This window comes from Pan paniscus, chromosome 16 (genome assembly GCF_029289425.2).
Source record: "Pan paniscus chromosome 16, NHGRI_mPanPan1-v2.0_pri, whole genome shotgun sequence".
Classification (NCBI taxonomy): domain Eukaryota; kingdom Metazoa; phylum Chordata; class Mammalia; order Primates; family Hominidae; genus Pan; species Pan paniscus.
The window spans coordinates 88,433,759-88,457,953 of NC_073265.2; the positions used below are offsets into that span (position 1 = coordinate 88,433,759).

A 24,195-nucleotide genomic window follows, 5' to 3' on the forward strand; every position below is an offset into this window, starting at 1 on the left:
TATACGACGTGAATTTTGTGGGAATAACATAGGCTGGGAGTCTGCTCTCTTCCAGCCTGGTCCCTCTCTTCTTTCAGCCCTACCCTCTCTGATCATCATGTCCCTTGCACTGCGGCCAGGTAACCTTTCTGATACGAAGATCTGGCCATGTCGTTCCCTTGCGTAAAAGTTTCCATAGTTTCATATTATCCACAGTTGGGCTCAACCCTCTTGGACAGGCCTTCAGTGCCTCCCCGAGCAGTGGTCCCTGGCCTTCTTCGTTAACACGCAGCCCTTGTACCCATAGTGACCTCGTTGCTTTTACAAGCATTTACATGTGATTGCATTTACATGCCATGTTCTTTATTCCTCCCTTGCTCATCTTTCCACTTTCAACTCCACAAAACCGTCCCCGGCACCCAGAAGCCCAGGAAACACCAGGCAGCTCCACTCACTCCCGTACTTGCTGTGTCGTCCGTTCCCTGGGGACAGGATTGTCGCTGATCCTGCGTGCATCTTTCTGGCACACAGGTGCAGCACACATTAAATAGCTGCTAAATGAATAAATGAAGAATAGATGGAATTATATTCTGTTGTGACCAGTTTAAAAACATGAAATTGGAATACCCAATTTCAGTGTTTATTTAGATCTTGGACCTTGAAGTGACCTCTGTAATGGATATATTTGAAATTATTAACTGTCTTCAAGTGGGGGTTTGATGATAGAGAGAGAGAGAGAGAGAGAGTGTGTGTGTGTGTGTGTGTGTGTGTGTGTGTTTACAGAAAATATGCTAGGTTTGTAAATTCAAATTTGTGTTATCCTCTTCAAGAAAGTCACCTTGGTAGACAGCATATATATCCCAACATTTTAGGAACTCATAAAATGCATACTTTTTTGGTGTGATCAGAGATGGGTAACTCCTTATTACTTGTGGGTTAGATTAGTTTTTGGAAATAGCCTGGAGTCATTGAGAGCCAATCCTTATCAACAAAATGGCATAAATGGACAGGAATGGGTTTCTTCTTCACTTTAGAGATAGCTCTGAAGACATGTCTCAGTTGGGATTAGTTCAGTTGCATATATGAATAGCAGTCATTGAAACAAGATAAAAGTGTATGTCTCTCACATCTAAAGAAGTCTGGAGTAAGCAGTCCAGGGTTAGCCTAGCGGCCCCACTCTCATAAGGGACTAAGTTCCTTTTATCTCGCTTCACCATTCTTGATGTTTCGCCTTGTGGTCCAAGGTTGGTACTTGAGCTCCAAGCATTACTACTGCATTCCAGCCAGCAAGGAGGAGGATGGCCATGCCCTCTTTGTGCTCAGGAGTCTTCCGGGAAGTTCCAGTCACAACGTTTGTTTATATCTCACTGGCCAGAACTTAAGTCATATGGCCACCTCCAGCTACAAGGAAGGCTGGGAGATGTAGTCTGTAACTGGATGGCCATATTATCAACTAAAAATTACTGAAAATGACAAGAAGAATAAATAATGGAAGGCAACCTGTTGTTTCTGTCAAAGGATGACTTCAAAAGAGAAAGTTGCAAAAGTATTTCAAGCTTGACAGTATCATGACAGTTTTCTTCAGAGGTGACGCTATTCATTTGCATGTCCAAGTTCTGATATCTGTTTTCAAGTTCACCTATTTGCAGCGAAATAGGAACTCTTGGAGGCAACTAGTGGGTGTGTAAACCGGTACAAACTTTCTAGAGGACAGTTTAACCCAACAAGATGAATTCTGGAAATTGATCCTAATGAAATGTTAAGGGTGCTCATGAAGATTGCTTTGCCGATTGCAATAATAAAAAGTAAAGAAAATATCTTATAATTGGGGACAGGTGTAACTTATGATACATTCCACAATGGAGTGTAATACTGCTGTTAAATGTTTGTGGAATTCACAATCTTTTATGCCAAAAGAAAGCTTTCAGAATGGCTTGTCTTTTTTGTAGATACTTGTATTTATATGTCCACGCACATACATAAGAAAGGACCAGGGAAGGTCTGCGTGAAGATATTAATAAAGGGGTCACTTGTGGGTAGGTGGACTTACTTGTTCTCTATATTCTCTTTACTTGTTTGTGATCTCTGATTTTTTTAATCATGTATTTTTATTACAAGAAAAAACAAATTCTAGAATCTCCACTCAATATTGCATGTCAGAGTCAAAAAGATACACATTTAAATAATTTTGTATTGTTTTCCAATTTGAGGATAAAGTAGGAAATGTATAATGCAAACCAGATTTCATATTTCGTTGATTTATACTTAATTTACAAGTAAGGCTGACAGCCCACAGAGGGTGATCACGACAGCATTGTTATGGAAATAAATGCCAGCTCATGCATTTGGGATGTACACCATGGATCTGTGGTTATTAGATACTGATTTCACTTTAGCACACGAAGAGGCTTAGAGGAGATGGCTTCTAATATCCTATGGTTCTGTGGGCTCGGAGATACTACTCACCCACTTGTCAGAGGCATTGAAACCAGAGCAACTGCATCTTGAATAGGAGCTAGGTAAAATGAGGCCGAATTCCCAGACAGTTAAGACATTCTGAGTCACAGGATGAGGTTAAAGGTCAGCACAAAATACAGGTCATAAAGACCTTGCTGATCTAGCAGATGCAGTTAAAGAAGCCGGCGCAAACCCACCAAAACCAAGATGGTAATGAGAGTGACCTGTGGTCGTCCTCACTGCTGCACTCCCACCAGCGCCATGAGTGTTTACATGTCATAGCAACATCAGGAAGTTACCCTATATGGTCTAAAATGGAGAGGTATGAATAATCCACCCCTTGTTTAGCGTGTCATAAAAATGGGCAATCAGCAGCCTTCCAGGCTGCTCTGTCTATGGAGTAGCCATTCTTCTGTTCCTTTACTTTCCTAATCAACTTGCTTTCAGTTTACAGACTCACCCTGAATTATTCTTGCGTAAGATCTAAGAACCCTCTCTTGGGGTCTGGATCAGGACTCCTTTCCTGTAACACACCTATGTTCTTGGACTTAAGAATGACCCTCAGACATGGTGACTTCTTGGTCATCTAACAGCTTTGGCTTATTTGAGGTAAAACCTTTGATATCTAAGGCAACAGAAATTTCCCTGAAGTCATTTTGAATGGTATCATCTTTACTATAGTGTAGTTTAATCATTTTCAAAATAAGCATTTCTGCACACTAAGGCTTTAAAAGAGTTTTCAGTAAGGAACATATTTGAAATGGAAAGTGAGCAGAGCACAATGCCTTTTAAATTACTGATAAACCATAGAGTTCCTGTAGGGCTTCCACTGGCTGACCCACGCCTGAGGCAGCCTTCAAATGTGGGTATTATCCCCCTCATTTTACAGATGGGAAGAGAGAGGATCAAGATCACAGAAGCTAATGGTTTGTCCCAGACCAAACAAGGAGTTCCTAGGAGAGACTGAACTTTAAAGATATCGACTCTCTGCAGGTCTAAGTGGGATGAAAGGACAGTGGTGGGGGAGAGGATTTCGTAGTGTGTTTTTGCATTGTCTCCTCAATGAGTGATCTGGTGCTGCTGGTAGCAGTGAATGACCCAGAAGGATGCTGGCCAGGCCCAGAGAAGGCGGTGCCTCCCCTGCCCGGTCTCATCTCCGTCTCTCCTCTCTCTCCACAGTGTGCCCGAGCACGTGTGGGAAGCGGGCGTGCACCGAGAACAACGAGTGCTGCCACCCCGAGTGCCTGGGCAGCTGCAGCGCGCCTGACAACGACACGGCCTGTGTAGCTTGCCGCCACTACTACTATGCCGGTGTCTGTGTGCCTGCCTGCCCGCCCAACACCTACAGGTTTGAGGGCTGGCGCTGTGTGGACCGTGACTTCTGCGCCAACATCCTCAGCGCCGAGAGCAGCGACTCCGAGGGGTTTGTGATCCACGACGGCGAGTGCATGCAGGAGTGCCCCTCGGGCTTCATCCGCAACGGCAGCCAGAGGTCAGTCGCGGCCACACGTGTGGTCACTACCCGCCCCACCTCACCCGCCACCCTAGCACACAAAGGTAGACCCTGTCGGTTGTTTCATCCGGGTGCAGCCCTCAGGAAGTTCACTGAGGTGGGTCATTTTGAGAGGGCTGGCTTACCTTAAATGTTTGGTGAGATTCTAGGAACAATTGGCATGGCTTGCCGCCCCCCTCACCAGTTTGTTTTATATTTTAAGTGCATACTGCCTGGCCATTTGAAATTAAGTACTTGCTTGCTGGTTTCGATACCCAGAGTTCATGGTCTCTCTGGGTACTTGCCAAGCTGCCATCTAAGAGACAGGGAACTGTAGTTTTGGATTTTCCTAGTCTGGGTGCTGCTAGCCAGGTGAGGCTTTGGAAGTGCAAAAGAAAAGACATGCTAAGCCCCACCCACCATCCTTGAGACCAGCAAGCGGACCCAAACATCTTAGTGCAAGAGCTAGCAGCAGCTCAGAGTAGGCAGTAGCTTAAAATAAGGGACATTTTTCCATCAGCACTTCCTTCCTCTCATCCCCCTCTACCTTGACCCTCCCTCAGTGCTCATCATGTCCTTCATTTTCCTTCCTGAACTTTGAGACTTCACTTGGGAAGCAAAGAAGTTCCTTATGGCCGGGCACGTGGCTCACACCTGTAATCCCAATACTTTGGGAGGCTGAGGTGCTTGGATCACTTGAGGTCAGAGTTTGAGACCAGCCTGGCCAACGTGATGAAACCCTGTCTCTACTAAAAATACAAAAATTAGCACCTGTAGTCCTAGCTACTCCGAGGCAGGAGAATTGCTTGAACCTGGGAGGCAGAGGTTGCAGTGAGCCAAGATCACACTACTTCATTCCATCCTGGGAGACAGAGTCTCACTCTGTCTCCAAAAAAAAAAAAAAAAAGTTCGTTATAACAAATGCCATATGCCCTTTTGTACACGTCAACTGGACTTCTATAAATTTGTCATTGGTTTATGCTTTTGAAAATAAGATGTTAGCATTGTTTAAAAATGTGATAACTATAACTTTGAAAGCAAAAGAAGATTGGAGATTTGGGGTTGCTGTTCCCTTTCCTGGAGCAGAGTAAAGAACTTTTAGGGGCTCACGCCTGTAATCCCACCACTTTGGGAGGCCAAGGTGGGCAGATCCCTTGAGGCCATGGGTTCAAGACCAGCCTGGGCAACATGCAAACCCCATCTGTACAAAAGATTAAAAAAAAATTAGTTTGGCGTGGTGGCACACACCTGTAGTCTCAGCTCCTTGGGAGTTGCAAGTGGGAGGATCACCTGAGCCCTTGAGGTCAAGGCCGAAATAAGCCAAAATCGCCTCACTGCACTCCAGCACAGGCAACAGAGACTCTGTCTCAAAAAAAAGAACTTTTGGGAAAGTTCTGTTTTAGTGGACTAAATGCCTCCTTCATGATTAGCACCAGGGGGCCTGTCTTTCTGAGTCTGTCAAAATCTATTCTACAAATATAAAAATATCGTTAGAAAAGTAGGTGTTAATTTTAAATATAATTTTTGCTGCAGCTTATGAAGTACATTGAGGAAGTGTTTATAAAGGGGATTCTTTTTCTAGTGTATTATTTGGAGACGCAGCTTCTACTGTAGGCTTACCTTCAAATCAAAGATAATACATTCTTTTATAGTATTAGATGTAGAGCAACTTTCTGCCTCTTATAATTCGTATAACCATTAGGATAGTAACAAGAAGAAGAAAATTACTCTGAATACTTTAAAATGATAAATAGGCCAAGGACTTCAATGAGCTGTAGAGGATACATATTACATCCAAAATCAGTCTACCACATTGTACTCACATTTTGTTGGCAGCCTTCGAGTGTAAAAGGGCTTTTACTGGTGCACACCTCGGGCCCAGGGGCAGTGCCTGGAACCAAGTTGAGGCTCAGACACTATTCAGACGTCACCTTCCTCCTTGGGGTGGGGTTAGGGGAGTGGTAGCTTGTCCATGAACTCAGTGTGCTGTCGTCTTTGTTTTGTGAATACATTTTCTTAATGACATTTGGAGGCCTTCAGTCGTTCTGCAGCCACCAGAGTTGTGGCAAAGTGGGAATGCTGTCCATTTGACAGTGTTGTTTCTTCCGCTCTAGTGCACTCTTCAGAGAATTGAGCCATTATTTCCCCTATTCATTCTTACAGTCCGTTAAAAACTATACATCTACCTTTTTGTTTAAAAATAAAACACCAAAAAGAATAATAAATTCCCTTCTCTCAGCCTTTGAGGCTTATTTAACTATTACTTTGAAATATTTATTTTTTTCATCTTGTTTATACCTTCTCTATACCATAATGGATTTGAGGAAGCTTAATCTATAAACATGTTATCGAAACACTTCCTTAGAAAAACATTTTTTAAGTGCTTGATGACTCCTAGACTTTTTACCAAAGATGATTGGTTCCATTTTTTTTTTTTCTTTTCTTTTCTCTTTGATAGACTCTGGCTGTGTCACCCAGGCTGGAGTGCAGTGGCACAATCATAACTCACTGCAGCCTCAAACTCCTGGGCTCAAGTGATCCTCCTGCCTCAGCCTCCCAAAGTGCTGGGATTACAGATGTGAGCCACTGTACCCAGCTTCAGATTTTTCTATTTGAGTGAAAGATGGAGAGAAACTAAACATACACTTATGTTACAACCCAGCAGTTGTAACCCTGGATATTTATCACAGAGAAATGAAATTTATGTCAACACAAAAATATGTACACCATTGTCCATAGCAGCTTTATTTGTAATAACCCCAAATTGGAAATTACTCAGATGTCCTATGACAGGTAGTTAGTTAAACTGTGGGACATCCACACCATGGAATATTATTACTCAGCAATAAAACGGAACAAACCATTGAAGTACACTACTTGGATGAATCTCAAGGACATTATGCTCTGTGAAAAAGCCAACCTCAAAAGATCACATACTGTATAATTCCATTTATGCAACATCCTCAAAATGACAGATTATAGCCAGGCACGGCAGCTCACGCCTGTGATCCCAGCACTTTGGGAGGCTGAGTTGGGTGGATCACCTGAGGTCAAGAGTTTGAGACCAGCCTGGCCAACATGGTGAAACCGTGTCTCTACTAAAATTACAAAGTTTGGCCAGACACAGTGGCTCATACCTATCTCAGCACCTTGGGAGGCTGAGGCAGGCAGATTGCTTGAGGTCAGGAGGCCAACATGGTGAAACCCCATCTCTACTAAAAATACAAAAATTAGCCGGGCGTGGTGATGGGTGCCTGTAATTCCAGCTACTCAGGAGGCTGAGGCAGGAGAATCACTTGAACCCAGGAGGTGGAGGTTGCAGTGAGCTGAGATCATGCCGCTGCACTGTAGCCTGGGCGACAGAGTGAGACTCTGTCTCAAAAAAAAAAAAAAAAAAGACAAATTGTAGACATGGAAAATAGATTAGTGGTTGCCAGGTGTTAGGGACATTGGGGACTAGGTTGGGCAGGGCAGTGAGTATGAACAGGTGGCATTAGGGAGAGCTTGGTAGTGATGGAACAGTTCTATATCTTGATTGTAGTTGTGATTACACAAATCTACACAAGTGATCAGTGACACAGCACCACACACACACACAGACACACACACACACAGTTAATTTCCAGGTTTGATACTTATATCATGTAAGATGTAGTAAACATTGGAGGAAGTTGGATGAAGGCTATGTGGGATCTCTCTGTAACTTTGTCATAAATCTTTGCAGCTTTTTGTGACTCTATAATTATTTTTAAATAAAATGTTTTTTTTAAATGGAAAGTTTATAGGGTATGTAGATAAATTAGAAACAACAGAAGGCCAAGTAAAAAAGTGCTGAAGGAAGCCTCTACCCAGGCTGGAAATGAGAATGTTGAATGCAATGGTAGAGGAAGGACTCTCCCCATCTCTGGGTGGGTCCAGTTCCTGTAGGACCCTTGGGGAAGCCATGACCCCCATTCTCCCAAACACACAATAGGAAAATACCAGAGAAGTTTTGTTTACCTGTTAGCTTTGAAACAAAACAGAACCCTGCATCTTTGTCTTAGATACAAAATAACCTTCATGGGTAGGGGGAAGGGACATTAATAAAAAGAGCTATAATTTACATTGTTTTTCTTGAATGTTTTTACTTCACGAAATTTGAGAGATGATTTAAGAACAATAATGTACATATAATGGCTCCCCAGCTTACCATCCTATTACACACACATCGCATAAGTTCGTATTATTTGTCTTGTTTGGAAATCAGTCCAACTTTCTGACCCTTGTTCTATATATAACTATAGATCCCAAAGGTTCAGCTGCTGGGTTAGCATTTTGTCTGCTATTTCCTAAATAATGGTAGGTAAGCAGGAAAAGTGCCAGTCTTACTTGTCCCTGACTCTTGGTGGTTCGTGGCATGTTCAGGATAGTATTTGAAACAAGAGCTCATTACAAAGTAATGGAAACCCCTTGCTTTTATTGTGTATGCAGCAAAAGCAACATTTGGATCAATTTACAAGTTTCTGCAAAACACCGTCAAGAAATAATTTCGGTTGTGCTTTAGCAAGAAAATAATGGATCTGTGCTATACCACATGCCTTTTGGTATCCCTCACTGGGCTTTGCCAAAACACTGACTGCAGTAGCTAGACTACTGTTAGGCAGAGACACTGCACTCCCTTTGCTGTCCCTGCCTTCTCTCCTAGCGACTCCTCCAGGTACACAGGCCAGGGTCACAGTATCAGAAAGCAGCTCTGTTTTCCTCCAGAACCCCCAGAGCTTCCTTTCTGCAACACTGTCTCTCCCACATGGAACCAGCTGGCTCACCAGTCAACAGCCTATGACACACAAATGCCTTGAGGATGCAGCATTTATTTTGTCTGGAAGCAAGCAACACGCTCTTCCTTTGTAGGCTGTTTCTCCTTGTGCTTGCAATGTGAGTGGCTTATCTTGGGTGGGCTTGGGGGTGAGATACCATGTGACCACATGAACACTTCAAAACAGTTGCTTTTTCTAATGCATGCTGTAATAACAATGAAAAGCATATCCTTATGGTTTTTTTAATACAAGAAGACAGACTCAATTATGTGTGTTTTTGATTTTTTTTTTTCTTCTTCAACAGCATGTACTGCATCCCTTGTGAAGGTCCTTGCCCGAAGGTCTGTGAGGAAGAAAAGAAAACAAAGACCATTGATTCTGTTACTTCTGCTCAGATGCTCCAAGGATGCACCATCTTCAAGGGCAATTTGCTCATTAACATCCGACGGGGGAGTAAGTATTCCATCCCCCTGGAAAAACGGCTAGATCTCATGGTTTTCTTTTGTTGATGCTTTTCATGCTCCCATCCCTGAGTCACCACTAAAATATGGGCTTAGATAAACAACATGGTGTGTAAGCCTCATGCATGACGTCTCTTCTTTGAGTTTCCCTGAAAGATAAAAAACAGATTGAAAGGCACTCTGTCTTTTAGCCATTGGCACGTCGTTTATTCCTGTAAAGAGGGTCATCGCTCATCTTTTTGTTAGTCACATCTTGCATAGGAGAGGCAAGCCCTGACACATACAAACCCCAGAAGAGACCATTGGATCAGACGTGTGACTCAGCAGACTCCAGCTGTAGCCAAATCCACACATCTTTCAAGTCTAAAGAGTTTTGGTTACTTGAATTTACTGAGAAGACTGAGCAAAGGGAAGTTTAGTGATATCACGTTACAATTTTATGAAGTCCAAAAGAATGCTAGATTTCCAAATTTACTTGTGAGAGACAAAAGGATACAAGTGTGTGTCATTGTGTACATAAAGTTTCGGTCTCACCCCTGTACAATGACCTTTATTTGCAGTAGATGGCATTTCTGGTAAGTTGCTTCTAAGTTGGATTTGTGCAAAGGATTTCCCACTGACTTAGCCTATGATCTCTCCACTTCTTTGGTTTTTTGTGTGTTTGTTTTTTGGTTTTGTTTTGAGACAGGGTCTCACTGTATCACCCAGGCTGGAGTGCAATGGCATAATCATAGCTCACTGTAACCTGGAACTCCTAGTCTCAAACAATCCTTCTGCTCAGCCTCCCACGTTGCTGGGACTACAGGCACACACTACCATGTCTGGATAATTTTAAAAATCTTTTCACTTCTGATTTTTCATTGCCAAGGGCTTCTAGTAATGGTGCCTTAAATTCTCTGCCACTGGGACCACTTGGTGAAGGTAATGATAGTTTTATAAGCTAGAATAAATATCGTAAAATGGCTTTGAAGTTGAAAGGAATTTTGGGGGGAAATCCTTTTATGAAGAATTTTTTTTTTTTCACAGTTTGAGAGGAAAAATAATGTATTTTGAGAATGTGTTTTCCTTAATATTTGTTAAATGAGTAGACTGTATTCTTAAGGTTTAGAAAGGACAGAAACAGGTTTGTGCTTAGTTCTTCTGAATTCGTTGATATCCCTTGTTGCTGTTCACAATACACCCACTCCCAGCCCTCCGTGATGGAGATAACTCTGTTCCCCACAACTAGGGCTTGCTACTCTGATGGTACTTCTGAAGTTTAATTCTTTTGGTTGTGTCTGCATTTCCTCATTTACTTTTAATTTGCTTATCCCTAGAACGTACCTTTTGAGTGCCTAAACTTTTTTATCTTCCTGTCCTGAAGATAAAAATTTAATCTGTGAATTAAACCCATGGAGAAGTATCATTTATGAAGGAATTGGTACATATTGATGCATGATGATGAAATGTGTCTTCCGGTTTATGTCCATTGCAGGAAATAGATTGGATTTAGGACGATGGGACATCTCATTAGAGGGGAAATTTCCTGATCTTGACTAAGGCATGCTTCCTGCCCCACGTTTAAAATTCAGGATCTCTTCCTTAAAACATCAACTGCACGCAACCGCTCATCTTTCCAACTTGAATTTCCCTTTAATTTTTCTTAGAAAGCTATTAAATTAAATTAGATGTAGGGCTTTATCCTTTAGTACCCTTATTATTTTATTTGTATCAACTCAGAGCAAAATAGAGCATTTTATTAAATATGTCTTCATAAATTATGCACAGTAAAATCCCATTAATTGAACCACACCCAGTTCATTATAGTGTTTATTATAATTTTAGCATTAGTTGAACTGAAAATTGGTTTTTGTTTACTATGAGAAAAAGGTAGACTAAACAAGATGAAACCTGTTGTTTGCATATTATGTTTGTACATCTTTATTAGCAACTATTTTTCCAACTATTTTCTAGTTATAAAAGCAATACATAAATAGTATAGAAAACTTAGCAATGCAGAAATGAATTTTTAAAAATCCCTCATAGATAGCCATTGTTAACATTTTGGTGTATTTTCTTCGAGTCTTAGTAAAATGGAACCTTTCAATATAGATCCCTGTATCTTAGGAATTAGAAAGGCAGCAAAGGCAGTTCCTAATGAGATGGAGAAAATGTTGATTTAGTCATGCCCTTGTACTGTGGAGGCCATCCTGTCTGTTCACAGAGCATGTTAAAAGACGTTCCCTACATTCGTCAGCCTTAGCTAATTGGCAGTCTGGTATTTATGATTTTATGTTTTGTTAATCAGCTTGGGAGCTGCAGTACCCCCCAGCCTCCTAGAAACTTGGCTTCCCCTGCCTGGGAGGCCTCGTTCCAGGAGTCGTTGTTGAGAGTCAACCCAGGGAAGTGTGTTTTTGTCAGGGAGCGGCCAGTCCTGTGCTGGGAGCATCTCAGGGGGCACCTGCCGTTGAATTGTTCTCACTTGTGTTTGTAAGAATCCAAGTATGTCACCCTTACACCAAGTGAGCACACAGTGACACAATCCCCTTTCCATGTAGATAACATTGCTTCAGAACTGGAGAACTTCATGGGGCTCATCGAGGTGGTGACGGGCTACGTGAAGATCCGCCATTCTCATGCCTTGGTCTCCTTGTCCTTCCTAAAAAACCTTCGCCTCATCTTAGGAGAGGAGCAGCTAGAAGGGTAAGTGCCCCAAATTTCGTGAGCTGACGTTCTATTACAAAATAAGCAGCGTGCTTATGAAACTGTGTTGCTGAGGTAAGAGCCCTCCCTGCCTTGTTAAATAGAAGAAAGGAGGAAGCCGCAGTATGGCCTGTGCTGCTCGAGTAGGTCTTGGGTAGAGTCCTGATTCTCCATTCTTAGGAGGTTGCTGTTTTGGAAAACAGAGATGTTTTCACCCTTACTGGATTTTGCCTCATCAGTCAAGGGTTGCGTGTCTGACTGTGACCAGTGAGACGGCAGACAGGGGTGCACTTAGGGCTTTTCTGCCAAGAGTGACAGCAGTTGGTCTGGAGTGCTCACCTCCCTGTGAAATCATTGTTCGCGCGACCCTCATCTGCCTCAGGATGCTGTACTCTACTACGCACAACTGCTCCGTCTTTTAAGATACTGGAAGTGAGAGCGTTGGAGGAGCATGGGCGGTTCGTTTTGTTAGAAAGAAACCCCGATTCACGAGATTCTTTTTATTGATTAGTTTACAGGATTTGCACCATTGATAGAGTTTTTGCCTTGGCACAGGCCTGCTTTGTGATAGGGGTTTTAAAATAACTGTGGGCTTTTCACTGGAGGATAAAAGCCAGTGCTTATTGCATGCACAATTGCTTTCCAGCCGTCAGCCTGTGTGTACCTTTGCATATGTACTTTTCTCTTTAAACTCTCCCTTTTAAATACGACTCTTGCCAGGCTTTAAGTGAATGCTTCAAAATAAAAGGAGTTATCAATTAAAGAGTGAATTCCTTCTAAAGAGAATTTGGGAAAATAATTTAGGAAAAGAAGAGGCGAGAAGGTCATGGGAAAGGTTGTCTTTGCTGATATATCTGCCCCAACTGGATAAAGTTACTGCATAAGGGTTTCTTTACAGCCTCCCTGTTTTTCTCAGACTAACTCTTGGTCAGTCTTAAATTCTTAAAATTCCATCATCTGATAGAGCTAACGAGAGCGGGCAGCTCTTCATTCCATCCTTGAAAAGCACAGTGCCCTCCCCACTGGGGAACACCAATCCTTAAAAAACTTCTTTCTCATTGCAAATCGAAGGAGGCTGCCGCTGCACCCAGCCCCAGACTCCTCAGTCACTTACCTGGCAAGCTGAGGCCCTACCAGTTTAAGGTGATGATTATTGTTTCTTGTATTAAATTTTAAAATGAATTTTTCTCTGCTTTTTTTTTTTTTTTTTTTTCTAAGTAGGTTTATGTTTCTGGAATCTCGGGTGTCTGTGAGCTCTTCTTCAGCAGATCAGTAGCTGTCCAATTTTCTTGTTGCTTAATGATATACTTTTTTTTTTCTAGACTAAGCAAATGATAGACATAGAGGTGAATGCTGAGAGGAGAGTTTAATTAATTTCCATTAGGAATTATTATGTGGTTACCTTTTCATGGAGTGTTAACTAAGTATTGTGCACTTAAATGTAGTTAGAAATTAAAGCCTGATTTTTATTTGCAAGAATATTTATGATGTCTTTCTCATTATCTGAAACTTGCATAAAACCTGAAGCATCAGCAAAATCTTTTTAAGGTTGCGTGCTCAGCTGTTTGGGAGGCTTTCCAGGTAAGCCTGGGCCCCTGGCCTGCTCTTAACCATTTTAGATGCAGGGGAGGGCAAGTGGGCCTTGGGTTTTCCCTGCTGCTGCTGCTCCCCAGTAGTCCTGCAGCTCCAAGGATGCTGGCTCCAGCCTTTCATTCCTGCGTGCAGCTTCTAAGAGGCTCTTTCTTGAGCTTGGGCTCTTAAGAATCTTTTACCTCCCGATGGGAAGTTTTCTCTCATCCTGTCTTCCTGGCCCATGACCACAAAGGTATAGCCCATCCTCACGATGATGAGCTCCCCAAGAGCTCTGTTTGCTTCAGGTGTTGAGACCGCTAGCAACACCTCAGCTGTTCATTTCTCCTTAGACTCAGGGACAGAGTTAGATCTGGCCCCTTCACTAGCTGCCCTCACTTCTGCAAGAAGGGAAGAGTCAGAGCGAGAAAGAGAAGGACAGGATACGATAGTCAGATAAACATCAGCAGTGCAAAGCAGAACTCGCACAGTGATACAAGGGAAAGAAAGAAATGTGCCCTAGGCATGGAGAAGAGCCAGATACCTGAGAAGATCAGACAGGCTTCTGACAAGAGGTGGCATTTGAGATGGGCCTTGAAGGCTTTCGGGAAAAACTTGGGGAAAGCAGAGGATTGAAGTGAAGAAAGGCAATTCAAGGTAGGGTGGCAGGAGCAAAGGCAACGAGTTGGGGCATCCTGGGGCCTGTTGGGCAACTAACACTGGAGAGGTGGGTGGTACTAGAGTTACGTAAGATGTTTTGCACGCAGGTATAAAGGGTTATAATTTAGGAAGACCATGGAACGTATTCAAGGCTTTTGAATAGAGGAGTGTTAGCAGAGCTGTCTGAAATTTTTATTTCGGTGTGCTTTTGGTTTAAGCCAAGATAGCTTTTATCTCAGTGTTTCTCAAACTTTGCTACACATTATGGAATCATTGGGGGTGGGGGCAGGGGTGGAGTTGAGAAATCCTGATGTCCAAGTTGCACCCCCACCCCAATTCAATAGGAGCGTTTGGGGTTAGGATCCAGGAATCAGTGCTTGTCTAAAGATCCCTAGGCACTTCAGCAGGCAGCAAAGATTGGAAACCACTGCTTTATCCCTTCATTTCTTCCCATGTGCATATCACAAAGCACTTTGACGGTTTTTTTCCTAAATATTTTCCGCTCACTCTGCTGCCTGATGTTTGAGAGGTTCACCCATGTTGTTAACACGTGTCACACTATTTTCTTGAACTTTTTTTTTTTTTTTTTTTTTGAGATGGAATCTTGCTGTGTCGCCCAGGCTGGAGTGTAGTGGCGCTGTCTCGGCTCACTGCACCCTCTGCCTCCTGGGTTCAAGCGATTCTCCTGCCTCAGCCTCCTGAATAGCTGGGATTACTGGCACACACCACCACGCCCGGCTTATTTTTGTACTTTTAGTAGGGACGGACTTTCACCGTGTTGTTCAGGCTGGTCTCAAACTCCTGACCTTGTGATCCGCCCGCCTCAGCCTCCCAGTGTGCTGGGATTACAGGCTTGAGCCACCACGCCCGGCCTTCTTGAACTTCTTTTTATAGCCAGTGATAACATAAATGTTTCCATTTGGTTCAATAGGATGAAAGTTCTGTTCTGTAGCCTTTTGTTTTTGATGGAGAACAGAACAATTCAAGGTACAGAGATCCTTCAACTCTGACAACCTTGGCTTTCCAAAATGTCACTGAGATCCCCCTCAAAAAGTCTCCTGAGCCATGCAGAACAGAAAATTCAAGCATTTTACCTAGAGTAGAGCTCTTATTCCTCACTCAGAGCCTGTTGCCTTTTATATCACACTCGGCGTGAGCTGATTTTGTAACCCAGTTACAAAAGCCATAGCCATGGTTTCCTCAAGGACACCATAGGGTGTATTTCTAGAGTAATGACCTTAGACATTAAGAAAATCAAGACCGCTCTGCTGTTTACAAAGGAAACGGGTTTTGTAATCCACATGTACACAATTTTTATAAAATAGCTAATTTTTAAGCTCTTGAGTAAGAGAATATTTTCACTATCTGGAAAATCCCCTTGTTTGGACAACCTTGTTTCCTGATGGCATCAGATAAATAAGGAGTTAAAGTTTCACATTCTTTGGTGCTACCAAGGATTGTTGCCTTGAAAAGAAGAAGGAAAAAGTAGATGGAGGGTGGTGAGTTAAAAGAATTGAAATTCGCGGATGGGCATTTCTATGCTTTTGTTCCTGCCACTCGACTTTGCAACACGCAGTGCTTTGTAATACCTTCTTGGAGCTCAAAGGTCAGGCTGAAACATGGCCGCTTTTTCACATTTCCCTGGGACTTTTGGAAAATATACACTCAACCCTGTGACCTAGCAATTCCGGGATCCACCCAAGAGAAATGAAAACATGCCCACACAAGACTTGTGTATGAATGTTGGTAGCAGTATTACTCATAATAGCCTCCCGGGACTCCCCCGACCCCCAGCCCAAAAGAAAGACCCACTGGAAACCATTCAGATGTTCATCAGCAGATGAGTGGATAGAAAGATAAATGGATAAATGAAATGTGGCACAAAGGACAACTGACTACTCAACAATAAAAAGACGTGAAGTATGACACGTGTTACAACATGGGTGAACCTCTGAAACATTAGGCTAAGTGAAAAGAAAAAATCCAGACACAAAAGACTACATATTATATGACTCATTCGTATGTAATTTGCAGAAAAGGCAAAACTATAGAGACAGAAAGCAGACCAGGGATGGCTGCAAGGAAGAGGTGGAGATTGACCACCAATGGGAATGAGGGAACTCTTGGATGATGGAAATGTTCTGGAACTGAGTAGCGGTGGTGGTTGGACAGTTGTGTAAATTTACGGAAGCTCATGGAATGATGGGTGAATTTTTTTTTTTTTTTTTTTGAGATGGAGTCTCGCTCTGTCACCCAGGCTGCAGTGCAGTGGCGCTATCTCGGCTCACTGCAAGCTCCGCCTCTGGGTTCACACCATTCCCCTGCCTCAGCCTCCCGAGTAGCTGGGACTACAGGCGTTCACCACCACGCCCGGCTAATTTTTTTGTATTTTTAGTAGAGACAGGGTTTCACCATGTTAGCCAGGATGGTCTCGATCTTCTGACCTCGTGATCTGCCTGCCTCGGCCTCTGAAAGTGCTGGGATTACAGGTGTGAGCCACTGTGCCCGGCCTGATGGGTGAATATTTAATAAGCAGGTTATACTTCAGAAGTAAAGCTATTTTTAAGAAACACCTAAAAAAACAAAAGGAAACATTTTCTGAATATCTGTATGGTGCCTGGTTCCACCTAGATAGACATATCCACCCTTGCTGAACCCCTAAGGTTGATGTAAATATTGGATGTGGGGGAGAGTGGACATGATATAAACCAGCCCGTTTGCAGATGGATTGGTGGGAGCATCTGCAGAAAGGCAAAAAAGGCCAAATACTCTTATCAGTTGCAGATGGCTCTGTTGCTGATGACAGCCTGTGTCCTGGGTTCTGATGCCCCCTAGAGACAGCCGTGAAGAGGCAATTTTCTCCTCGAAGAAAGGAACTGGAATGATTGGTTGTATAATTGCAGAATTGTTTTCAGTATGTCAGCAAGCACTGAAAATGGGGAAACTGTCCCTTCCTACCTCTGTAGGCTGGAGATCTCGGGTTCAGCTCCATTTATCAGGGCACAGGACCTTCCTGTTCTGAGACTTTGTTCCAGGGGACTTTCACACTTCAGAGAGTAGCACAGGTCATCCTGCACTTTTGTGGGGTGATTAAAAGCTCACGGTATCCTTTTATGTTTAGCCCATCCAATTCTTCCAACTGGCCTCGGCCAGAAAAGCAAGGAAGACACCCCCAGTTTATAGCTGAGAGACTCCAGCCTGGGAGAGCTGAATAAATCTTTTGCCCAGAGGTGTTCCTCAGTAAATGCTGGAGATGAGGCTCAGACCTGACCTTTGGATTCCCAGATGGAGTGCTCTGAACCGTGTACCTGGGGCTGTCTTCACCACTCAAATATCGATAGAGATAACATAGAGATGTCCTCAGGAAGATAACCAACTGTTCCCATCCTGTGTGGTCTACAGATTGGGAGATAGGGCCTACCCAAGTGTAGAAACAAACATTTTTTACAACATAGAGAAGGCTGAGAACCAGGATACCAATATTAATAAAATCTGGATATCATAGAGCATATGGAAGCTAAAGAAAAATAAGTAACTGGTCAGGTGTGGTGGCTCACACCTGTAATCCCAGCACTTTGGAAGACCATGGCAAGGCATTGCTTGAGCCCAGGAGTTTGAGACCAGCCAGGGCAACATAGTGAGATACCAGCTCTTTAAAAAAAAAAAGAAAAGAAAAATTAACCAAGCATGGTGGGGCATACCTATGGTCCCAGCTACTTGGGAGGCTGAGGTAGGAGGGTAGCTTGAGCCTGGGAAGTTGAGGCTGCAGTGCTCTGTCGTTGCACCACTGCATCCCAACCTGGATTACAGAGTGAGACCCTGTCTCAAGGGGAAAAAAAAAAAAAACCTAATTTTTAACAGCATTCTCTGAATGTAAAGGCAGTAAGCTAAGAAACAATTAGGAAATCACATTTACTGAGTAATTTACTTAAGTAATCTTTTTCTTCAGGAAACAATGATAACTTCAGCGTATGCGTATTTTAAACATGTGCAGACAGGTCTCTGCCTTTTACCTTCTCTTAATTCTCACCTAATCATGGAAGGAATTTAGCGGGGAGCCTTGCCCCAAGCTGTGGCTCGAAAAACAAGCATGGTATTGACAGGCAGCTCATGAATGGCTTGATTATTATTTTGACAAGGGTTTTATTTTTATTTTTCTTTAGCTTCCACAGGCTCCATAATGCCTGGGTTTTATTGATATTGGTATCCTGGCTCCCAGCCTCTTCAATGATAGTAAAAAATGTTTGTGTTTACTGTAAAAAGATAATCTTGCTTTTCAAAGTGATTAGTCAAATACACAGAATTTCAGTGTGCCTGCCATTCATTTGTCAAATTCCTGGTTTATAATTCATGCTTCCTCCCGTGGGGGAGAAGAATGTTTTGTTCAGAAGGTATTTTTGGTGTGGTTCCGTTCCCTGCTAGTGAAATTAGTTTACGAAAACAGGCCTGGTTCTGGGTGTAGATGGAGGTTTGGCCTGATTAATTGGTCCTTACCGGCAGCCCAGAGGTTTCTTCATCAACAAGGAGATTTTGTCCTGTAACTAACTCAGGTACCCGGAAGCAGCCTGACATTTGGGGGTGCATTGCTGCAGTCTCCTTTGGAGCTGGAGAAACCCATGAGCAAGAATGGGCTTATGATAGGACACATCCATTTCCACTCCATCCCTCCTTCCGTTGTATGACTGCATGGAGCCCCTCTGACCTCCAGCAGTGTCACCTGCAGCCTGGTAGTGAGAAACAGCAGGTATGGATGGGGTCTACCCCCAGCAACAGTAGCGCCAGCTGGGCCATATCCTGGCACTGCTCCCCAGGAAACACACCTTGTGTTGCATTGACCAGATCTGGGATCATTTGGACAATGTCTTATGCTGCTTTTCCAGGATAGCTGTGTGTTCAGGAGGGAGCCCTTACTGAAAGGAAAGAATTGTTGACTTGCAAGTTTTTGCCACCGATTTGGTGGCCACTAATGTGTCCAGAGGCCTGAAGATGGGCTTGTGAGGAGACTGACTTAGCTTCAGAGGCTCTGTCTTTCGACTCACTTGTGTGCTCACTGCACCCCTGTGCTGGCAGGACTCCGACCTCCACCCCCAGCACTTGTGTGGACAGAGAGCCCAGTGCTCAGGAAAGGGTTGGGCTTCAGGCTTGTGAGGCAGATTCCGTGGTGGCTCTGTGACTCCTTCTGGGCGTTCTTAAAGTAGACAGGGAGCTTAGATGTCACCTGTGCATTCCCCTTGTTGTCCTACGAGTGAGTAAACAGGGCTACAGATAGCACTAAGGGATCGGCGCATGGCTGTGCAGCTCATTCATGGCATTTCTGGTCCTGGGTCCCAGTCTCTGAACTCCTTCCTGGCCTGACCTCCCTTTGTGAATGTTCAGGAAAATGTCACAGGGCTGCTTGGCAGCATTGTAACCATAATTTGTGCTTTACTGTAAATGAGAATCAGGCTGAGGATTGACCAGCTGGTTAGAGGTCCTGGTTTGGGTGTAAATGAAGACCCTCACCAGATGCAGAGATATCCCCAATGGACATAGCCTCCAGGGCAGACGAAGCCTTAGGGGTTCTGTTTTGTCCTGGCTACGCTGGCTCTGCAGGGAGGGCTGGGGTCCTTTCTCCTTTGTGTGTTTATACATTAGATCTGTGAATGGATCTTAGAAGTCACTCAGAGTACTGCACTGATTCCCAAACTTAGTAAGAAGCAGAGCAGGAAGAGGAGAAGAAGGATTCACGGTCCATGGGGATCAGGCCCATCAGCACAGAGGACTCAGAAGTCAACCCTGGCATTGTCTGCTGCCTTCCTGGGGAAGCCAGAGAGAAAGGCCCACTGCGGGGATCTTTCTCTAGACCCAAGCCGTAGCTGTCTGCTTTCTTGCCTCTCCAGGGATGGACTTGTCCTGCCACCTGGGTAGCCAGATAGAACGGCTTCCTGTGCTGGTTGGATCTGCTACTCGTGTGCACACCCTTTGGGGCAGAAGCCACGTCTGGGTTGGTGGGCTTTGGTCCTCCACCACCTCACTGGAACTCAGCCTCTCCTAGATTGCTGGTTCTCCACGTGTGGTCCAGGGACCACAGCAGGGGTCAGCACCACCTGGCATTTGTGGTAAATGCAGATTCTTTGCCCACCCCAGCTGAATCAGAAGCTCTGGGGGTGGGGCCCAGCCCTTTGCAAACAAGCTTTGTGCACGCTGAACTTGGAGAACCACTGTGTTGTACTCCGAGTCCTCTTGCCTGGATGAGAGGCCCGAGGGCACTGCCTGTTAGTGGCTCTTCCTCCTCCCCCACACCTCCAGGGACTGGAGCTGGGGCTTCTCAGAATGAAAGACGAATGGGGGAGGGAGAAGGCCCAGGGTTGACCCCCTACAAGCTTGTCTCCCTGTCTCACGCTGTCTCCTATCCCATCATGCTGCTGATTGGGCAGGATTTACTTCCATGGATAATGGGAGACTTTAGAGCAAAGTGTACGCTGTTCCGATTGGGTAGCAGAGCATGTCTGTTCTCTCATGGACTGCTTTCAAGCACGTTGTACATACTTGGCTGAGAAAAATAACCAAAGGCATTTCTTGGGAATGATTCTAGTAACATCCTCTGGTACAAGAAGCATTATTTGATGGTAATAGTGGTCATAAAATTAATTAGCGTCTTACCGATTTTGATATGTTATCCTTGAATCATGTTGTTGCCATTGTTAACATCAACTGTCTGTTCTCCTATAGTGTTAATAACTAAATCTCTTATTGGCAAAGGAAATGTATTGTGGAGCAGGTGACAAAGAGGACCTGTGTTACGTGGCCAGCAGGCTAGAGGGGACTGTGGCCAAGGGCAGGTGCGCTAACATCGATTTCTGTGCTTCTAGGAATTACTCCTTCTACGTCCTCGACAACCAGAACTTGCAGCAACTATGGGACTGGGACCACCGCAACCTGACCATCAAAGCAGGGAAAATGTACTTTGCTTTCAATCCCAAATTATGTGTTTCCGAAATTTACCGCATGGAGGAAGTGACGGGGACTAAAGGGCGCCAAAGCAAAGGGGACATAAACACCAGGAACAACGGGGAGAGAGCCTCCTGTGAGTGACAGCATCCAAAACCCCGTGGGCCCAACCATCATGATAACAGCAGACCCTCCTCCCATGTGTGATGGCAGCTTTCCTCTGCCGCCCCTCCTGGTTTCACATGGGGGACCACTAGACCATCTTAACTAGCACTTTGCTCCTACTTATATGTCATCACAATCAGTAGTGGGCAGATATGTGATGTATTCATATTTATAAATTCTGTACATCTCTGTGAGTGTGTGAAACACTTATAAGTAGGTTCTCAAACTTTAAAGTGCTGCTTACAGAATGCACAGTTAAATGTCCTTTTATACACAGGTGCACAGTTAGATATTTCTCTTTCTTTTTTCTTTTCTTTTCTTTTCTTTTTTTTTGTTTTTTTGAGATGGAGTCTCACTCTGTCACCCAGGCTGGGGTGCAGTGGCATGATCTTGGCTCACTGTAACCTCCACCTCGGTTCAAGCGATTCTCATGCCTCAGCCTCCCGAGTAGCTGAGATTACAGGCACCCGCCACCATGCCCAGCTAATTTTTGGATTTTTAGTAGAGACGGGATTTCATCATGTTGGCCAGGCTAGTCTCAAACTCCTGACCTCAAATGATCCACGTGCCTCAGCCTCCCAAAGTGCTGGGATTACAGGCGTGAGCCACCATGCCCTGTCCGATTATTTTTCAGGGAAGAGCCAGTGTGCTCCAGCCCTGTGAGCTCTACCCTCCTGCTCCCAAGGAAGGGAAGCACAGGCCTGTGGGGTGGAGGGGGCTCTGCCCTAAGCGCAGCCCCTGTGGGCCACGGGTTTCCTGTCCCTTACACTCGGCCGCCTTGTTTCTCCCACCCCAACATGAAAAAGATGGAGTGAGCCTGCAGCCCTGAGTTGATATTGCTTTTTAAATTGAGAACAATATAATTACAGCCTTGTACTGGTTATAAAACTTTAAGGTCTCATATCAGAGATACGCAGTGCCTTTCTCATCTAACCCTGTGTAGAATACGGCTGCTGAGAATGGTGTGGCTCTGTTTGGCTGGATAGGGTTATAAAAGTAAATCGTCTTTTCACCTTTGGCTTTTAATAAGGGAAGGGTATTAGCAAAAAAAGTAATTTGTATGATGAAGGGTGATTTGTGCGTGTGTGCACACAGACACACATGCGGGGAGGCAAATCAGAACTGATGCGTGTTTGGCTTTGGCTTGTTTTGCTGGTGTCTGGATTTACCTGGCGACACTTGTTGCTCTCGGGGATCTTAGAGGGAAGCACGCTGACTGACCTAGGGCTGAACAGCAGGCTGACCACCAGCGCCGCCTCCCGCCCCCTGCCCACTCTATCCCTGCAAAGCCCCTGCCTTGCTCCCTGTTCAGATCATAGTAAAATCGGATGTATCAGAGTATTTCAGAGTGCTTGTCTCCTTAGAGTCAGCCAGTCTGACCTGTCAGATCATAATACATAGTAGCCATTTATTTTCTTTTGAAAGCAAAATCATGGTTTCCTCTCTAAATAACACTTCAGCAGGAACTGTGACATTTCCCGATCTCAGTTGCGCACATTTTGTCCTAAAGACTTCTTAGCTCTTTTGCTGTCTTCAGTCCCTCTGCTTCACCTCTTGAGTGTGTAGTGGGATTCAGGCAGATAAGAGGGCGAAAGGACAATTCGTCAGAGAGCTCTGGGTCTCCATGAGGGTGGGCAGTCATCAGTCTTTCCCTGGTCCTTATCGTAGTTTGAATTTGGTCCAAGGAATAAGAGAGACACTTGGCACAGCTTCCCTGCCATACCCGCCAGCCAGGCTACTTCCCATAGAGCACGTTAGGCTTGGCCAAGTGAGATCTTCTTGTCAGTGCTTAATCCAGCCTCCCGTTGTTTGTCAGTCCTAGCTGGAGGCCTCACAGGAGTTCCTGTGTCCTTCCAGTTTGATACCAAGTTTGGACCAAGAAAAGTTCCTTTCTGTGGCACACCTGTAGTCTCTTACCTGTCTTTGGTGGTTGTACAGGAATAGGCAGATATCCACAACTGCAGAACAAGTGTCATCATCTCTCTAAGAAGTTTCAGGGCAGCCTAAAGGCTCACCTTCACCCTACCAGGCCCCGTTTCATAGCCAGGATCTTAGGGATGGAGAAGAAAGATAAGTTCACCTCGTTCACTGAAGTCGCCCCTTGTTTTCAGGTTAGGAAACCCAGGTTCATGTCCAAGTCCCTGGGCAAGTAGCCAGCGTAACTGATTGACCTAAAACAAAGGATGGAGCCCTTGGAGCTCTGCATAGTGAAATGTATGATTTCTTAGTGGAAAACGAGAAAGCCACTGAGGAAGCCCAGAAGGGAACTTAGCATATACAGCCAGCTTTGGGGAAGGGGGAAGCAGTGCCAAGCAAGACAGGTGCTTTTCAGAGACACGTGAATCTCTGTCACTCACGGATGTACTCTTTGCCCCAGGTGAAAGTGACGTCCTGCATTTCACCTCCACCACCACGTCGAAGAATCGCATCATCATAACCTGGCACCGGTACCGGCCCCCTGACTACAGGGATCTCATCAGCTTCACCGTTTACTACAAGGAAGCGTGAGTTTCTGCTTTGGGTGATGCCATTCTGTTGACAGGGCTACGAATGGGAGAGGCCAGTCTTTTGATCCTTGAATGGGCTGGCTGAATACAGGGGGTCAGCAGAGTCCCCAGGGAGAGCCACGCCAAGCATCCCTACTTCATCCTCATACACCCTCTCGGGCTGTCCCTGTGATGTCAGTCACAGCCAGTGACAGCCATGATTGGGAAAGTGTTAGCTCGAGGCCTGTCATTCTTTAGTGAGTGATTAGAGATGTTTGAATAAAATAAACCCAAAGTGGGGAAAGGTTGTTATTTCCAGAATTAGGTCAGTCCAGACTCATAAACAATGATGGGGGACTTCACTGAAATATCGTTTCAGCCTCCTTACCCACTAGGCCTACTCCAGGAACACCCTGCAGGCACGTGGCTCTTTTGTATCATCTTATTCCTGTCTCTCTCTCTGTGTGCCTCTCCCAAGCTGTGGCCCTCTGCTCTAGGTCATGAGCCTTCCCAACAAG

The 24,195-nt window shown here is 44.5% G+C and overlaps 1 protein-coding gene across 20 annotated transcripts in view; it reads left to right on the plus strand.

Moving 5' to 3' along the window:
- The window catches only part of IGF1R (insulin like growth factor 1 receptor), a 314,682-nt gene that overhangs the window by 237,934 nt on the left and 52,553 nt on the right, over positions 1-24,195 (plus strand). For all 20 annotated transcript variants that reach the window (XM_034939485.3, XM_034939486.3, XM_055098438.2 and 17 more), the window contains 5 exons: positions 3,616-3,928; positions 9,029-9,177; positions 11,723-11,867; positions 20,948-21,162; positions 23,569-23,695. In XM_034939485.3, the coding sequence (XP_034795376.1) occupies positions 3,616-3,928; positions 9,029-9,177; positions 11,723-11,867; positions 20,948-21,162; positions 23,569-23,695 (949 nt within the window). The remainder of the gene's footprint in view (positions 1-3,615; positions 3,929-9,028; positions 9,178-11,722; positions 11,868-20,947; positions 21,163-23,568; positions 23,696-24,195) is intronic.